The sequence below is a fragment of the Rhagoletis pomonella genome, unplaced genomic scaffold, assembly GCF_013731165.1.
Source record: "Rhagoletis pomonella isolate Grant_MI unplaced genomic scaffold, Rhpom_1.0 Rhpom_scaffold_00012, whole genome shotgun sequence".
Taxonomy (NCBI): domain Eukaryota; kingdom Metazoa; phylum Arthropoda; class Insecta; order Diptera; family Tephritidae; genus Rhagoletis; species Rhagoletis pomonella.
This window is the reverse complement of record NW_023458566.1, coordinates 17,324,563-17,344,082: the sequence shown is the minus strand read 5'-3', so window position 1 is coordinate 17,344,082 and position 19,520 is coordinate 17,324,563. Positions and strand designations below refer to the sequence as shown.

At 39.5% G+C, this 19,520-nt stretch overlaps 2 protein-coding genes across 4 annotated transcripts in view; one reads left to right on the top strand and one right to left on the bottom strand.

Annotated features, from left to right (window-relative positions):
• LOC118747968 overlaps nt 1-19,096 on the bottom strand; it is a 31,523-nt gene extending 12,427 nt beyond the window's left edge. For 2 of the 3 annotated variants that reach the window (XM_036482207.1, XM_036482209.1), the window contains exons 1-3: nt 17,874-19,096; nt 16,392-16,521; nt 16,088-16,243 (exon numbers count right to left, since the gene is read on the bottom strand). In XM_036482207.1, coding sequence (XP_036338100.1) covers nt 16,172-16,243; nt 16,392-16,521; nt 17,874-18,544 — 873 coding nt within the window. In that variant the 5' untranslated portion in view covers nt 18,545-19,096 and the 3' untranslated portion in view covers nt 16,088-16,171. Of the gene's footprint in view, nt 1-6,147; nt 6,302-16,087; nt 16,244-16,391; nt 16,522-17,873 lie in introns of those variants that run through there. The other variant, XM_036482210.1, reaches the window with a different exon arrangement.
• Nucleotides 1,714-13,491, top strand: LOC118747969 (alpha-protein kinase 1). Its single transcript, XM_036482211.1, has 3 exons — nt 1,714-2,342; nt 2,464-2,607; nt 12,831-13,491. Exons 1-3 carry the CDS (start codon nt 1,989-1,991, stop codon nt 13,170-13,172), a joined length of 840 nt encoding a protein of 279 aa, XP_036338104.1. The 5' UTR covers nt 1,714-1,988; the 3' UTR covers nt 13,173-13,491.
• Nucleotides 19,097-19,520: the final 424 nt, after the last annotated feature.

Sequence of the window (19,520 nt, the reverse complement as noted above, 5' to 3'; positions counted from 1 at the left end):
TTTTTGTGACTCGCTCAGCCGAGTTGCCTTAGGCGGACGTTTTCGAGCGATTGGCAATAAAATTGTTTTCGAGGGCGACACGATTTCTTATTGCCAGCAACAAAAATTGTTTGGTGGGTATTCATGCATGCATGTGTGTGTGTGTATGTGCATGTAGTGCCCGAAAAAATATGTATGCATGTATGCAACATTAGCTTAAGTGAATTGAATGGAAATGAAATCGAAAGGAAAACAGCTGATTTGCGGCCGTAAACTCAACTCGTCGCTCTGTTTGACAAGAAAACTGGGGTACAAGAAAATAGCCAAACGGGTTCATAGTTGTAAAAGTAAGAAGTAAAACATTCAGCTGTTGGTTGTTGTTGTTTCAAACCACAAGTGTTTACACCATACAAATGTATGTATCCATCAGACAATAATAACCAACATCCAACACCAACAAAAAACAATAGCGACAATATTAAAATACAGGTAATCATTTGAAAATGATATAATGAATTCGGAAATGAAAAGCCGTAGCGGTAAATCTTTGACAGCGGCTGTTGCAGCTGCAGCAACAGCAAAACCAATGAGGTGCTTAAAGTATAGCAGCTTTGCCCGCGATTCGCTTTTCGCGGTCGGGCGGTCGCGCGCTTGCGCACCGCTCTCACCAATGCGCTGGTGGAAGGAGTATACATACGCATATACATACATACTTATGTACTTACATGCGCAACGACAAAAAAGTAATTTTTAAGCAAACAAGTAATTTTTAGCAAAAAAAAACCGACTTCAACTCCCATAAAAAAAAAATATATATATATATCTCATGATCCACTGATCGGATCCAGATTAGTATGGGACCACTTTCCGATGCAAAAAGAATTATCGAAATCGGTTGACGTGGTCCAAAGTTATGCGGTAACATACATAAAAAAAAAAAAAAATATTCCGACGAACTGATAAAAACAAAACCGACTTCAATTCTAATAAAAAATATTTAAGATTATCGCTAATCTCTTCATGCTCCAAGGATCGGATTTAAACCAAATTAGAATGGGACCACCTGTGAGGTAACACCTTTCCTTTAAAAAAAGAATTATGGAAATCGGTTAACGTGGTCCAAAGTTATGCGATAACATACATTAAAAAAAAGTATATATATTCCGACGAATTGATAACCTTCCTCCTTTTTGTGAAGTCGGTTAAAAAATCAGTTTGAACCGAATTCCATTACAGCATTCACACAAAACCGCTCCATACGCGCTTGTAATGAATGAAGCAAATGGACTGCCCATACATATATACATACATACATACATATGTACTTGGGGTATAGCCTACATAAAATGGAGCGTGAGTGCGTCTTTTGTGGAAAAGCTAAGCTCAAAGAGCCACACAAAAGAAGAGAGAGCCAAAGCTAACTTGCACCAATGACGTCACTTACGCTGGGGTTTGCGTCGGCGGCTTCTCCCAACGAAAGTGAAAACCCCACCGACCGAAAGCAGCTAATCGAAGCTAACGCGGCCTCTTCGTGGGCCGTTTGGTTGCTCGCGCCGCTGGCACGAAGACTTCTTGGCTAAGAGAGAAAAACAAAAAACAAAAAAAAAATATTCGTCGACAGCGCGCAGCAGCAATAACCGCAATAAAAAACGAGCAGCATATTTAGAAAAAAAAAAGACTCGAAGTTGTTGCGGCTTGTTGGTTGGTTGGGCGCACATATAAAAGAAGCTTTGGACACTAGGCGGCTTGCAGATACTTTTTTGGTACCTACTAGGACGAACGATAAACGGATAGGCGCAGATAGTCGCAGCAGCGTGGCTGAAGTGAAAAGAATTGTTGGAAGTTGTTGGATTTCTGTGTGACTAAATATTGTCGTTGGGGGCGTCGTCGTTGTGGGTGAACTGTGCACAGTGAGTGAAGTTTTTGGTGCGTTTCACGTGAAATTATATTGTGAAATAAATCGAAATAAACACTCATCAGCTACATAGAAAATAATCCGATAGAGTGAAATGAATTTCGCAATGCGCCTGACAGCCCTATTGGGCCTCATAGGCAGTATATTAGTAGTGATAGTGAGTGCCCAGCAACAGAACGTGGATCCCGCGTACTTGCGTCAATACTACCAACAGTTACAGCAGCAGCAGCAGCAACAACACCAACAACAACAAGGCGCGGATGCTACGCCCATTTATGAACAAAATTCCGAGCAGTCGCAGCAATATGTGTCGCCGGGCGGGCAATACCGCCTCAAGGATACCGTACGCGAACAGATCAATGCACAACAACAACAGCAACACCAGACCGGTGGTTATGTGGCACCAGCGGTACGCGATTACGCCCAACATCAGCCGCAAGCGCAACAGGTGAGTCCTCCTAGAAGCTACAGCGCAAAATCTAAAATAAAAAAAATAAAAAAACAGAAACCGTTCACGTGCAATTTTTTTTTTTTTTGATAATTGTTTATTTTATTTGATGCAATTTCAGGTCCAATACCAGCCACAACAATACCGTCCTCAGCCACAGGTTGTTAGCCCACCGCGCCACGTACAGCCCCAGTACCAGCCACAGAAGGCTAAATTGCAGCAACAACGACCACAACAACAAGCCGAGGAGGAGGAGTACGATGATGTAAGTTATTGTCGGGGAAACTAAAAATGCCAACAAAAAAGTGAAAAAGTTTAGCTAAACATCCAAGCTAAGCGTGTGAATAAGTAGTTTAATGCACACCAAAAAAAAAAAAATGCTGACGTTCATTTGCGTGTTAAGAAAAGCCAAATTATTCCAAATTCATGTGCCTTTCAGCAACAACAATGGCAATATCGAAAAATTTCTGTACAATTGGAATTGATCGTGCTGCCCTCGCGTACATTTTGTTAATGTTGTTGTTGTTTCAACTTGAGAAGCTCTTACGTGCTTATTCGGTGTTTACATAGGCGATTTTACAGGCAATTTATGGTTGAAAGCAACCATTGCCTTGTGCTAAACGGCCTTACAACTAATCGCTTTCAACAAAATTGGTCGGAAGCCAACTTTTGATTCGATTAATTGCCTCTAAAATCACCCGTAATTACACTCTCCACGTACCCTTCCTCCAGACCTGTCCCTATACACTTTGACTCCATTTCCACTAAACTAAAAAAGAGCATACCGATAGTGGCAATAAAAGGCAAACCATCGATAATGCCGTCGATAGTTTTCCACCTGCGAAGGAAATGGTAAAAAAAAACCATTTCTATTATTTCGTTTGTGTGTCTCAGGAATTTCGACATCTGGTATTTCGCAGCCTGTGGTTGCACTCTTTCCTCACGAAATAATGGAACGAGCGTATATTTCTGTTCCTTTTTTTCACAATAAACTTTAGAAAACCGTAGTAGAAAGCTTAGCAAATTTCTTCAGAACTGCTTTAAGGTAATTTTACACAAGAAAATTTCTTGGCCATTTCTTAAACGTTTTTTTGGATGGAGTTTTTGCTTTTCTTGCGAGCTGGATACTTATGAGGCTTCAGTCGTTACCGAGTCAAGAATCGTCATGCATACTAGAGATGGGCAAGGGGATAGCGGGACCCGCGAGACCCACGGTACTGATTTAAAATTGGCGGGGATGGGAGGTATCGGGAAGATCTGTAAAAATATGGCGGGCGGGACGGGGCCAAAATCTTTTCCCGACCATCGCGATAAAACCGCAACCCCCGAAAATTCACAAAATCTTCCTTAAAAACGATTTTTGAAATATGCACTTTTTTTAAGCAAAACATAATAATCGGAAGATACCAGATCTTTCATTATTATTTAAAATTAATTTGAAAGACATCAACATTTTTGTCAACCTTCGATCAGTTTGCAAACCATGCCACACACGTTGAAATCTCAACCGATCGTTTCAATTTGTTTTTCCGTTTTTTAGCCTGCTTTAGAGATAGATTTCGGGATCCACGGGACCCGCGGTACAATTCTGAAAAACGTCGGGATGGGCGGGTTCGGGACTTAAAAATCGAATTTCGGCATGGGCGGAATCGGAATCAAATTTTTAGTCCCATACTAAGTTCGCTGCTATGTAAATTTCATACATTTCAGCCTTGAATACGGTAAACTAACTAATCTCGGTTCTATAGGCCTCTCCCAAAGCCGTTCATGAGATAAGATAGCAGATGCTGTTCAGTGTCCATTTCAAAACCGTCTGTGGAGATCGAATGTTGCCAACTTGTAATGAAATTCCGATCACTTCCGTTTCAATCGTTCTTCGCCTATTTGGTAAATTGAAGATTTGCGAAATTTGAGTAATGGAGTTCGAAAGCTACATATGTATGTACATGGCTTCATGAAGAGAACTAGTTCAGCTTCGGAGGGATTAGCCTTCCATTTGCTAGGTCGTTAAGTGCAGATTATAGTACTATTTCACTTGTTGCGGGTCGAATCCTATTTAGTCTACGAATGACATACGGACCTTCCATATTTTTCCTAAATATATATATGTATATCTACGAAATGATTCGAGCCAGTCCTGCCAGTATCAAACTTGGAATAACCGGTACACCAAATCAACCGAGTGATGCAACAATGACGGATACTGGACATAATAACCATTTGAATGTAAATAGCATCTGAGTGTACGCATGCGCGCCTTGCTGCGGTTGAATAAGTTACTTCTCGGTATGTTAGCATGTGTACGGCATTGGCCATTGGCCGTCGTGCACAATTGCCCAAACAAGTTGCCGACTGACTCCTCAACTGTAAAAATTAATCACTTCACAATTATTTTGCCGTGGCGGCTGTTACATAGGCACCTTAAATCAGACATCACTCTCTGCTGCGTCGCTGCTCCGCTGTTTGCAGTGGACACGCACAGATGCTTCGCTGCATTAATTGCGGCAATTAGATGAAGATGCCACGCATGTATGTCCATATGAATGTGTGTGTGTGCCTATGATTACCGACTGGTTGCCTGCAGCCCGTGCTGCCTATTGGGGCCGCCGTGTTCATCTGCTAAGACCGTAACGCTTAAGGTCATTAACTCATTTTGCCAGTCTTCAAGTTGGCATGCAACTAGTTGTTGAGCTGATACCGAGTCGTTTAACTTGCATAGACCATAGACGCATGGCTGCATGGCTGCATGGCTGAATAAGGAAAATGCTAACACACATACAGCGAAATTGTAATCGTTTGCAACACCTTCTCTAGTTGCAACCAAATTGGTTTTGTGGCTTTTATTGTTTTGTGCAACACACTGTACGTACGTATTACGCTTCCAATGCGGAAATAGGTAATTGTTGCAAACACAAAGCATACATACATACATACATATGCACGTATTTACGTATGTGTGTATGTATGTACAGGCACTTTTGCTTTCATTGCCATGCAAACATATGTGCATACATACATACATACATATTTCTGTGCTTATCGATACATCCCAATAAACATTTTTGTTAAATCTCAATTTGAGAATCAGTCGTTTTCTCACATCTCTAACGCTAATTCTCAAATGCGCCTAAAATAACCGTTGATAGCGTTCTCAAACTAAAAGGCGCGTTTTTAATATGAAATGTTCCTTTATTTTCAAATTGAGAAATGTTGAATTTTCAACTTTTTCTCAAACGTGAGAGGAGCGGAACGAAATGAAATCCAGTTACTCTCATTGAACTATTTGTATAATGTTGCCAATTATATTTGTACAGTTTTTATAGGCAAGGAATTCTTATGTATGCAGTTTAACAGTTTATTTAATCAGTTATTTATTCAATTAGTTTAACAAAGAAAAATACGGTTGATGTAAAAAATTAGTTGCATAGTTTGTTTTGAAATTAGACAAATTGCGAATAACAGCGACCGCGTGGTCGAAGAGCCATTTTGCGACTGATGTAGCAGACTACCGATGGACTTCGACATCTGTGCCATGTTGACACAGATGGAACGGAACGGAATGCTAAGAAATTTTTTCACAAATGTTTGTCGAACCGTTCTTAAATCGATAAACAATGGTTGAGAAAGATTTGAGAAAATGTTTAGTTTCAAATGATAAGCAAATGCTGAAAATCAAATTGAGAAATGCGATTTTCTCAAACGTTTGACAATTTTTGTTCCAGTGTTTGTTGGGATCCATGTTTATTTATATACATATGTACATATATATGTATATGTACGTACATATATATGCATGTGTGTATGAAACTATAATCGCATGTAGGGAAAACGTTTGGATCCCATAGGTAAATAAATGTTAACGGTATATCGATACACAGCGAAAGTTTCGTATTTCATATATGTAGCTTTCGGGAAGCGTTTAGTAAAGATGCCAATGAGGTTAGGCGATGGTTTTTGATCTGAATCAACAAGAAAATGGTAATAAAAAGTCAATGGCGCATGTTGTGTGTATATAAGTATGTATGTATGTACATATGTATGTAAATAGTAATAATAATAGCCAAGAAAAAGTGATAGCTAATAGAGTTAGCGCATAGTTTTTAATTACCCATTCGATATTTCGCTTAAACGTGTTTTTTGGTCGAAAATGGCGGCTCACTTACCTTAGACAATGCATTATCTTCCGTTTTGCCTAAAGAACAAGATTCCATTGCGAAATTGTATTTGAATGAAAACTTAAAAACGATATATGTACTTACTAAAGAAGGTAAAAATTACATTTAGTATTTGTGTATGTTACGTATATGCCCCGTAGCACCACGCAGTCAGCTACCACGTTTACCTGCATGCCTTAACTTAAAAGTGATATAATTTAAAAGCTATTAACTATTTGTGTGGAAGATTTTTACACAGTATTCCTAATGCACTTTTTTCATTTACATGCAAGTTTTAGAAAGAATTTCGAGTGTGCCCATAAAAATTGTACAAATGGAATGGTTTGGCCGAGATGGGAAAGACCTACAGTTTTACGCCGACTCCGAACGGAGATTGTATTTTTATGTGAAGCTGTTTTCCAGGGCAGAAGTTTACTTGGAGGTTTGCCATTGCTGCCGAGGAACGACCGCTATTACAAACATTTTTTTTTCTGTCTTTTTGATGTTGGGTTAAACCGTGCTTGAATACAGGCCCTACGGAGTGGTAGCGCGCACTGCTAACCACTACTACACCGCAGCGGCCGCCATTATTATTATTATTAAAAATTAGCTGCGGCAGATATTCTGCATGCTGCATTTTTTTTTTTGATTTGGTGGCACACTCTTGAAACTTCACAGATTTGTTGTATTTGATGTCAACCTCTATGGCCTCTAATATGAACATTCTATTTGGAAACTTCCCAAAGTTATTAAAAAAAAAGCAATTATGATTTTTTCGAGCGACAATAAAAAAAAACTAGCAATTTCGATACATTTCCGCCTAAATATAAACGTTTTAAGGCAAAAATTGTTTAAATACTTGATTTATTTTTTATAGTACTAGTTTCTGGAACTCTATTGATTGAAATACATACATATATGTATGCAAAAAGAATGCTTCGGCGTGACACTAAAAAAGACCACTCGTGAGATTTGCTCATATAAGAGGGTCACTAAAAAGTCTTTAGAATATCTAATAAAGTAACAAATGGCGTAGGTAAAAATGCGTAATCAGGACTGTCCATCAGATAACTATTTATGTAGTTATTTTAAATGCTTAAAAAATAATTTATTTTACTAGATGTGTGAAAGCTCGTATTAGCTTGATGAAAGACCATCCATTCGTTGAAGATTGTTGCCAAGCAAATGGTTGTGCACCACTCAGAATAAAGTTTTCTTCTACTTCTTCTTATTGCCAACTGACGTAAATTGGAAAAGCCAAGTGAAGCCAAGTCCTTCTCCACCCTGTCTTTACCACGCAGATGAGGCCTTCTTCTTCCTCTGTTATCAGCAATGCGATCCGCGTTGAATACTTTCACATCTGGAGCGTTTCTGTGCGTTCGAACGACAGCAGAGTCGCTGAATTTTAATTCGCTACACTATGGGCTGGTTTCTCCAACTCAACTTAACTTAGTTTAGTAATTTTTTGGTCTTAAGGCAAAAGTTAGCCTACCTTTTACACAGCTTTTTCTTGACTAAGTCTATAAAATTGGCTTAAATAAGTTAAGTTGAGTTGGAGAAACTAGCCTTATGACTATATCGCTTACAGCTCATACATACATACATGGATGCCAAGACGAGTATGCTCTGACTGTTTATGCGATGACAGGAGATACTTCGTTTTGTCCTCGATCACCACCAGACCCATTCGCTTTGCTTCCTTATCTAATCCCGAGAAGGTAGAACACATGTAGCCCTTGTAGTAGTTATAGTAGAACGATGAGCTGTTTAGCGTCCACATACAACTGTATAAAACTGGCGTGGTCATGCCAGTCAGATATACACAAACGTTGCAACTGTTAAAGTATTCAACTTGGAACCCGCTTGGCATTTTCAATTGCCGTCAGTTGGCACAGAAGAGGAACGACTGGCGTGCTTTATTGAATTCGTCAAATCAAGAAGAAGAAGATATTTGTAACTCTCTGCTTGGATACCTGTTTTGTTATTGCTGTTTTCCAAATCTCATATGGATTAAGTATAGCACCATCTAAATGAGCAAATCAGCGCGTTGCGAGGGCGGCACATTCGCAAGGAATGTGTTCTGGCGTTTCTTTGCCCAGCTCGCAAAAGCTACAGACGTTTGTTTCTGAAAGATTAGTTTTACCGAGGTGATATCGGCGCTACCATATCAAACTATGGAATGTGAAAATGGGTATTTTCAAGATTGCAAAAAAAAAACTGTTTTAAAAAATATTGTAGTCACTAGGAAAAAGTTTGTTAAAGCCAGTATCCTCTGCTTCTAAGAGGACTAGAAATTTGACAATTTCCCAACCTACGCAACATTCTAAACGCATGCGCAAGGTATGGAAAAAAGCATTTTTGCAAATTCAATAGTTTGACATGGTAGCGACGATATACTTAGAAGGGCGCAGTGTCCCATGTAGTACCCAGTGAGAGTTTTGAGGTCCTCTCTGCAGGATAGACAAATCGTGTGGCTTGCCTCAGCCCTGGACATTCCATCCAATGCATGTGGAACGTTTTGCAATTTTTTATCATAGCGTTCTCAGCCACGACTCGGTTTCACCCATCTGAATCTGGTCCAAAGTCAAGGTCAATGTGTGTACCTATGTATGAGCCATTGTGGCAAGCGTGTCATGCTGCAGTTGAACAATAGACTATTGGTGCTAATTTGGAACCTACCGATGACGAAACTCAGGATAAAGTCAGCTAAATATATTTTTCTCAACACATGATTTGGTAACTGTAACCAAATCATGATCCGAGAGAAACACATTTAGTTGACGTAAGTAAGCTTTTTTCTCAGTGCAGAACCTAACGATGTAATACTCAATTTGAAAAAATTAAATTAGAAGATGCTGCCAGACAGCGCAAAGCATCGCTATCTTAGAGGAGGTTTATAAGTAATACAATAGGGGTATTCTTTGAGTCTTGCAAAGCCCTTGCACGGTAAAAACCGGTTTTCGTGTGGGACCGCTTTGCAAACCGGGCAATCCATGCACCGTGCAAGGGCTTTGCAAGACTCAGAGAATACATCTAATACTGATGAAGCGACACTGCACGAAGCAAATACAAATTATAAATTTCCTTAATATGTATACTCAGTTAAACTAAACACCAAAAGAATATTAAATTATGGCGTCGATAATTTGTTTATATTGACTGAGATAATTTTTTAATTGCCTTCTAATTATACCCAGTAGGTATTTATTAGACAGAGCTAAGCATTTATAGAATACAGAATTGACATGATTAAGATATACATATATAAATATAAATCGGATACACTTCGACTTTGATTCTAAAAACGTTTCGATATTGTGCTTAAAAACTTAGTGCAGCATTTCCATTTTCGTCTTAGCAATTAGGCTTAGAGACATTTCGTGCCTTGACTGATGCGGATTATTATCGCGACAACGTCGCCTACATAGCTAAATTACAATTAGCCTACGTTTACTCGCCACTGTAAAGTACATAAATACACACATACATGACATGAAAGATACATACGGTGACCATTCGTACCAGTTTTGGCGGGGCAGTACCGATTTGAGAAAATTGTCCAGCTGAATATTTTTTATATCTATACCGATTAAGTCCCGATTTTCAGTGTTTTCTTTATTAATTTAATAAGAGTCTCCTTGTACTCTGGCCCAAAAACAATTTTTCGTACAAACGTCGTAGCACTTTCGTTATTACAAAGGACATAGAATATAAGGGAGCCATAAATATTGCCAGCATCCTTATTTTCTATGATCTTTAGTTTTGTTTTGATCTGTCAAACTGGTACTCTCGCTATATTACAGTCTATCATTCTTGGCTCGATTTTTTTAAGGTTTTTATAATTATTTGTTTTTTTTTTTTTTGAATGAAATGATTCTAACTTGAATTTAGTGAAATTATAAAAAATAATAGATACTATTTCCCTCAAAAAAATCATGGATATGAAAACTATAAGCTGTCAAAACAGTGGCGAAAATATAAATAGGGAGGAGAGCGGCAAGTCCAAGCTACTTCAAACTTGCACTTTATTACATAAAATTTAATGGGCTACAAAACATTAAAAATTTTGATCAACATTTGTTGAAATTTGTCGATATTTTATAAATGTTCTACAAATTATATTCAAGAATTTTTTTATTGAGCTTGAGGCCGTTTTTAATAAAAAACTTATTTCACAAATTTTAAAAATTTAAGTTATTCGTTTTTTAGATAGTAAGTTATATTTTCATAAATAAATAATAAAAATTTTTTAAACAAAGAAAAATATCCAAAACTTGCTAGAATGTCTTTTCCATATTTACATTCTCGCCATCGTATATCTTATGTGTATACATTTTTGTGATAATTTTTCAAGTTTTTCTCTTTGTTTTGTTTTAAATAAAACTGTATTAAATGGTGTTATGTCTTTTTATTCTAAAAGCATTCGGATTCGATGCTTTAGAAATGTCTCGATTTTTGGCCACATAAATCTGGTCACCTTACAGATATGTATATGTACATAACTATTCGTAGGAGCTTTGTGTGTGCCTTTGCTTTCGTTGCAATTATTTTTGGGCTGAAAAAACGAAACTCGCTTGACAACATCATTACGCACACTCTGACAGTTTACATTCTAAATTACTTCGTCGTTCAGCTCTTTTTAAAGTTCCGTTCCTTTCAATTCCTATGTATAGTTGTAGTAAGTCGACCAGGTTTTTGTCTGTCGATTGGATTTGCTGTTTGGTTTTTAATTTTTATTTTGTTGCCAATTCAAGCCATTCTCCTACCCAACCCAAGACAGTTAAGTATGCAGCCACTGTTGTCGACCGCAGTGGGCATTCGCTCTGTGTGCTGCAGGGAGTAGGGTGGCGGTGTGGCGGTGTGGAAGACGAGGACGGCATAGAAACTACCTTAACCCACTTTTGGTCCAATCAAACATTGTATCAGTTAACGCAGTGGGGCAGATCTTTACGTCGTTGTCTGTTGTTTGTGGCTGTGTTTGTGTGTGTGTGTGTGTGTATGCGTTGGCGGTGCATTCAGTGCTGTGCTGTGTTCCATTCTGCAGCAATTTGACCTTTCATAGTTTATTTATAGCTTTTGTTTGTTGTACGTAATTCACTGCGAGCGGCCTGAGGCCGGCGCTTTTTTGCCGTAGCATTCTTTGTTGCAATCAAAGATTGTGGGTGTGCGTCGTTGTACTCGTAGCATCTTGAGTTTGCAACTTGAGTCAAGATTTATGGCCAATTTTTTGCACATATACTATATTGTAAATGTGTGTATGTATGTATATTATCGCAATTATATGCTCAATGCCAATTCAAGGAGATCGAAACAATCGAGCTCATCCACATTCCAAAAGGCATACAGATAGATAACTTACTTGTTGCTGCATTCATAAAAATGTTTTGTATTTGTACGATTTGACTATGATTGTAGAAATAAAATGCCGCCGGCATCGAACCGCATGCGCATGCGCCTCTGAGCAGATGTTTGGTATGCAGCCATGGCAGCGTCTGTGTTCGGCTAGTAAAATTTAATCTACTTGCATAAGTAGCACGAATTGTGTTTCTTAAAGTTTTATACCTACATATGTATGTATATACATATACACAAAGTGGTATTGCCTGCCTGCTAACTCTATGCGCACCGCATCTCGATTTTGTTACCGTTACAACACTTTCACTTGTGAACGTGCATACAAATGTACAAAAAAAACATCAGTGCAGCTCTGTTGAAATAATACGCGCCGACGGCCACACAACTGTCTACAACACACACACGCATACATATATACAACCATGCGGCATCGACCTGTACCCACTGTGCGTACGAACGAGTATCCACATCACCCAGGCAAATAAGCGGCCGGTCAGGCGAAGAGGGGGGGCGGGGATCAGCCAGCATGCCAGCCACTCAGCCTGCCGGTGGGCCAGAGCCGCTCGCTCAGCCCGTTGAGGCGGTTTCGGTGAATGCAGCCGCTATCTATTTAGCCCACATATGCACGCAAATGTAATAGCTGGGGAAGCAAGCGCACACGCATTGCGTCTAATGACGCAACCAAATGCTGGGTGGGTTCGCGCAGATTTCCCAACTACAGTCTGGTCTGGCGCACTTTAAGGCAATACACGCACGCACAACAATTGCAAATACAAACTTTTATATTAATAACACCCATGCGCATGCGCGCAGTACGAAGGGGCCGACACTGGCCGATACGCATTTGATCCATTTACTAGAAATTAATATGTACCCTGTTAGCGATTTGATTTGCTACTTAAATATTTACAATTTATGATGAATTTCTGAATTTCAATAACTGATGGAACACTTTTTTTTTTGACTTATGTATTTGTAGCAAAACTCTTCCTACCAATTTGGCTTTGATGTTAAGGACGACGAGTTCACCAACTATCAGAATCGCAAGGAGGTCCGCGACGGTTCGGTGATCAAAGGCAGCTACTCGGTGGTTGACTCTGATGGTTTCATACGCACCGTAAAGTACACCGCCGACCCGAAGGAGGGCTTCAAAGCCGAAGTAATTCGAGAACCCACCGACATTGTTGTGAAAATACCAACGCCAGCGCCTCAACAGTTGGTGCGCCAAACTCACAAATCCCAAGACTATGCGCTGAAACCTTCGCAGCAATATCACCAGCCCCAGCAGTACCATCAGCCACAGCAGTACCAACAACAGTAGGTGGCAAGCACTGAGAGACCAAAACTGTTTCGCGCAGTTGAAAAGAATAAAATATGAAGTCGATTTTGGTAGTCCACTAGTCTACCGAATATATCAGAAAGAGCGAACCATATACATACCTACATACATACGTGCGACCGCTACAGGTTGGGTTCGGTTCGGTAGTAAGGCATATTTTCATTTTTCATCTTAGGTTATGTATTTAAATCATCCTTTTGCTCCAACATTATACAATTGTACGAAGTGTAGATTAGACTTATGTAAGTGCATATATGTAGAGTTTTTAATCGAAATAAATATTACAAATACAAATACACATGTATGGATATGTGGTTTGTTTTCTTTTGTGCGTTTGCAACAGTGGATCGTTCGATCTTATATTATGGTTCCCTGGTCGGGGGGACAGCCTCAGACAGGTCAAAGGAAACTTGCTCTTCGGATGCGTTCAATGTTAGACGAGATGTACCGCTGCAGTGTCTGCTGTAGGAATCAGAGAAATATGCTAAGGGACAGCGTCTATACAGGAGCAGAAATAGAATTGAATAGAAATAGGCAGACCCTTCGGGGTCCTTCTCCTATGGAGATACGACTGGAATAGGTAATTAGATATCTTCGCCTGAATACATCATTTGTACACCGATGGCTCCGAAATGGAACGCAGAGTTGACAGCTTCCCTAAGAGTAAGAAGATAAGTCTATTGTTTGACTTTGCGAATGCTTTCCAGGCATACGTATTTCCGATCAGTAAGGAAGGCAGAACTCTTTAGAATTCTGTTAGCAGTCATCGCAACATTCTTGGAAATGAGGCTGCTATTCATTTAATCTCGATCATAGTCGGTGAATCTCAATCGGAACTATTCAGAGTGAAATCTGTATCCACAATCTTCAGAAATCGGGTTATAGGTGGCGCATGGTGCCATGCTTCCCTATAGTTAAAAGAAATCACAACCTTTAAGGAATATCTCCAACCGCTGGGCATTATCCGGTTGCCACCCACTCTTGAAGTCTGAGTATTGCCTATAATGAACCTTGCAAAAGCTGTAAAAACAATAGACCACCTTTTTTTTTAGATGAGGCCCACGAATGCCGTGGTAGGAGCTTGTGAGTTCACATCATTTTTATCCACCACCAAAACGGCACTTAATTGCTACTTGAGCATTAAGTCCATTACGCGAGCCCATTAAGCCAGCTATTGTAATCAAAGAAATACAAAATAAATAAAAATGCGAAGGTCAGAATAGAATTTCTCACACCACGTATGAATGACAAAATACGTATTCATAGGTTCGTACGCGGCAAGTCGATGCAAACAAAACTACCGCATATACACGCGTACATATGTATTTATTCAGATACTCGTATGTCAAATGAACCGTTCACCACCCGATCACCAGAAGCAACGAGCTCTTCTCAGCCACATAAGATCTACAATACTCCCTAAAAGATGGTCACCAGCTCAAGCTGGACCGGTCAAACCGGTTCGGACTAGACACGAAACACAGACAAGACAATCAAACAAAATTTCTCAACGCATAAATTAAGTCCGATCGCAGTGAGTCCAATCAACTACATAAACAACTGCCAACAATCAAGGGAAATATACATAAACTCCAGCGATGTCCTTTCGAGCAATGAAACTAACACACACACACACACATACTCGCACTCCTAAGTCTTGTTGTATAAGATCTCACACGATCGAATCGCAGTCACGCCAAAGAGAAGAAGAATGAGTTGATGGGAAAAGGGTTTCCATTGCACTGTCTTACCGTCTATCGAGGGTCACTTCACGCAGCAAAAGCTACTTACTCATTTGCCTACAAACCGGTTCTGGCCAGAGGCTAGCTCGCTCGCCGCAACGGCTAGGCAATAAGCCAGCGCCAGTGAGCGCCGGGTGGAGGGTAGAGGAGAATGAAGCCGAAACAGTTGGCGCATATGACACCTTTTGTCACTTTCCATCCAAAAATTTTATTGATTTCGATTGACGTTTACATACCAAATTGGCATTCGAATAGAAAATTTAAATATTTTAGGCGGACAATGTCCTGCGCTAGGATTAATGTTGAACACTTACACACAGCAGGACGAGAAAATGTCATACGCATATGACAGCAGCTAAAGTATATTTGACATACTCCCCTGGTTGTTTTTGTTGTTTTATGCAAATGTTTATCGGACAGAGCACAACCCTTGAACTACAAGACATTTACAACACCTTTACAAAAGTTACAAAATCTTGCGAACAGGTACTACATACGTATTCGTAGTTGAGCGACAAAAGCAGCGTCGTCAATCAACCCTTATTATGGACAGCCGCCTGCACGACCACGACTTTTCACTCAACTAAATATTTTGGCTGCGTACGCTCATTTGCATATGGACGATCGCAGTTTGACGATCGTCGCCTTCATACCAAACGTAGCTCCTTCGAAGTTCTTGAATCATTAAGAACTGGTTTTACCGATTCCAACTGTCCTAGATGCACCGCGTATTTGGCTCGCTACGCGCCACGACCACGACACGATCCAACCGAATTGACCTTTTATCATCGCATAACTTGACTGACCACTTTTGGCGTGAGAAATAAAATAGAAAAACACGGCAGTGGCAGCAGCCGCAGAAGTGATTTACAGCTTCACTTCCATCGCCGCATACCCCCTCGCCTTCCATTGCTGAATGTGATGCATTTCTATTCCCAGTCCCAATTTGAAAGTCTGCGCAGGCGCCAGCAATCAGAGATACGAATGCAAATGAGCCGTGCAATTCTCAAAGTGTGCAGACGGACAACTGATTCTGATTTAAAATTTTTGTTTTTGCATTGCATTGCATTTTCTATTTCCACATTCAACTTCCAGATACACTTACACAGCACTTTGTATGATAATATAAATATTTGCATATTTATCAATTCGTACCTTAGCTAGAGAGGGATTCGCCTTCAAACGCAGTTAAAAGTGTAAATACTTAAGAATTGCGTTGAGTCACGTACCGATGGCGCCTTAACGAAGTTTTCCTTGCGCCAAATCCCAATGGTGTTCACCGTAACCGCCCGTTGCATCGACCCATACAATCTAAATTACAAAAACACAAATGAGTGAAGTTTCATTTAAATTTCTATGTGGATATGCATAAAAGAAAGAAATTTGAATTTACCAAAGTCACGCTTGTTAATGATTATTTCTGGCGAAGAGTTAAGCACCTATAAGCATATTTACTCACCTCGCCACGATGACGATTGCCATTATTTTTGTTCAAGGACTCAAAACGTTTCTCAAAGTGTTTTCGTGGTTGCAACTCGATATGGCCATAGTCCAGATGGTGCGGCCCGTTAAAGCGCATAAATATATCACTGTGCAAATGGATGTATGAATGTACATATTTTAGAAGAAATGCATTCACAAAGTTAGTGAAATATATATATATGTGTACATATGTGCCTTAGTTTATAAAACTAAACTAAAAACCACTGTCATCTTCGTGTCGCTCGTTTCTTGCAAAGTTCCCAGAAAAAAAACACGATTATCTCAAAAATAAATGTGGAATCGAAAAAAGGAGTTGCTAAGCGCTTCGCCTTTCGCTTCTAGGCGGCACTACTTTAAACCTTCTAGTATACATTCCCATCAAAGTGCAAGTGGTCTTTGCTTAGTGAATGTGGAAAGGTGGTTTTTTATTCACCAATTTCGGAACTTTTTATTGGTTCCTAGAATGCAACAGGAGTAAAATCGACGGAGAAGGATTTATTGAACCGAATTACATCCAGAAGCCCAAAAGCAAGGTCGAAATGTTAAAGCAACCTCCGTGCCGTTTCTAAGACCCTATTTGCCTGTTCCTTTAAACTCTTAAAATGCCCTAAGCTAGATGGCGTTTTTCCAGCAGAGCTCCAAAAAGCATTGGAGATATTATGGTTTGTTCTAACAGTACATAATATTTACATAGATATATGTACTTATATACCAAAAGTGTGGACAATTCGGAAGATCGTTATCATACCGAAGAGAGCTAGGGCCTCTCAATTTAAGCCTGATTATTTTTCCCTGATAAGTTTTTCCTCTTAGGTTCTAAACAGATCCATAGAACCCGTCTGCACTTCCTTGGGAAATGGGTGAAACGCATGTCACCATATATACCGTGCAAGTATTCTACTCATGCCCTTCTCCTTTCATGTATTTGTCCTTGCTTCGATGAAGAATGAGGGAGGCCAAGAGGAGAAATGGGTATATATTTGAACTTTTTAGAGGTAGCAATCTATGAATTCAAAATATGTACATATATTGGTAGTGTTCTAATCAGTGTTGCCGTTGTGCGACTAAAGGGGCAATTCCACCCTTTTTAAACATTAATACCCTTTGACCCGACTTTTTGAAAATTTTGATTTTTTGACCCTTTTCCTAAATTATGTGCGACTTTTGCCCCTTTTCAGAGATTTTTTTTTAAGAAATGTTAACAGAACCATGCTACTAAAAAATATTTCCTCCTGTAAGAACTAAAAAATGCATCACTTAAAACTTTTAAAGGGAATATACAGGGTCTGCGACCCTTTTTTATGCAAAACTTGTCCCAACAGATTTATTCTTTTACTAGTCAAGAAAAGCAAAAATAATATGGTGAGCCCTTTTTTCGTCAATGACCCCTTTTTAGCGACTTTATGAAAATTCTCAACGGCAACACTGGTTCTAAGAGCCTACAAAGTTAAAAGCTTACTGATATGACTGCGTCTTTTTAATTGTCTGCGCGGGTTCCATGTTTTCCAGAGATCCTCGAGGCCCTTCCGTGGCGTTTAATATTGATGCTTGTGCTTCTATAGGTTTAGCATGAGCTGCTGGCGTATTTATAGCTTGGGTCCGTCGATGCGCTCGTGCTGTGTCGGAACTGGTATTTGTGTAGCGGCGTGGGCGATATTCCTGCGCGATCTGGCCATCCAAGTGCAGAACTTGATGGTCGAAGCTAACTGGTGTGGAATACTCCGTATGGCGTTTTCGTTCCTTCTTAAAGGGTGGTGCGAGCGGTGGCAACATCTTCAGTGTGGGTGCATTTATTGGAATGGGCTGGAAGTAATTGCCATAATTGCGGTATTTAGCCACATCGGGTGGTGTCGCACGCTGTGGTAAAGTGTAGAGCGGTCGATACTCTTTCTCACTAATATCGCCACCGTATCCGCGTGAGGGTAGCTGCTGCAGTAGTGCTGTTGAATTGAGCGTTGCAATTTGATCGTTGACGCCAAGCTGATTTGTGGCGTAAGCGATGCCACGATGACGAATGCGCGGATCGCGTGCTGCGAAAGCTTGTTGTTGTGCTTCACAGTGGCTAACTGGCGTTTGGTTAATTAGTATACTGAGCATTTGTATGGCGAAAATCACAGCGATGAGCAACATATTGAGAGGCTTACACGTTTTGTTCGCTAATTATAATCAAAAAACACAGGCAAAAACACAAACGAACTCCGCAAATATTTGAACTGACTTTGACCAACATTAGTCGTTAATGACGTTTGGCAGCTAACAACGGTCACTCGATGCAGTCACAGTCGCATTTATAGTCACCGTCACCGTCACTGTCACACATAATCCAGCCCCTTAAAGCGGAAGTTTTTTTTTGAGTATCAGAGAGGACCGATTAACCGTGGCAGCTCGGCGCCTGCACTTGCATCTCAATTTCTTCTATTTCTTTATGGGGCTCTACTTATTCACTGGAGTGTGAAATGACTGATGACAAATTCCAATCTTTGGAAAAGAAAGTCAAATGGCGGAAAATAGCAAGTCATCAACGATCGATACAAAATTAGTTTTAAACCATGGCATAATTGCAAAAACAAAAATCGAAACCGTAGCGAGTGAGTGCAATCGGCTTACATCTGGAAATGTGCACAAATTTCTTGTTTTCCATCTGTATATATGATTGAATAATAAAATATACTATTATCTAATCTTTTGCGCCTTATACATATTTATGTACCACCTACAAATGTGTACATTAGGGTGGTCCAAAAATGTATGGGAGAAAAGTAAAATCGGAAATTTAATGCTCTCACGGCCCAATTGTTTATTTAAACATTTTTTAATTTTAACTATTTTTCTTTTTTTCTTTTGTATATTTCTGTTTGTATATTTGATTTTTTTTGGGATACTTCGGAGACCCTTAAAAAATAGTTAAAACTAAGAAATGTTTAAATAAACAATTGGGCATTATTCTCTGAAGTCTTCTGAAGAGAAGCAGAGTTTTCAGATTTAAAAATTTGGATTTTCATGGATTCTATGCCGTTTCTACGAAAAGTCTTTTTTTCACCATACAAAATACATGAGAAACTTTAAGCGCTTTGAGCGACCTCTAAATATATTTTGATTTTAAAAT

Coding starts and splice junctions, on each gene's coding strand:
- LOC118747969 (XM_036482211.1), top strand. CDS start 1,989: ATGAATTTCGCAATGCGCCTGACAGCCCTATTGGGCCTCATAGGCAGT. Junction 2,343..2,463: donor ATCAGCCGCAAGCGCAACAG/GTGAGTCCTCCT, acceptor ATGCAATTTCAG/GTCCAATACCAGCCACAACA. Junction 2,608..12,830: donor AGGAGGAGGAGTACGATGAT/GTAAGTTATTGT, acceptor ATGTATTTGTAG/CAAAACTCTTCCTACCAATT.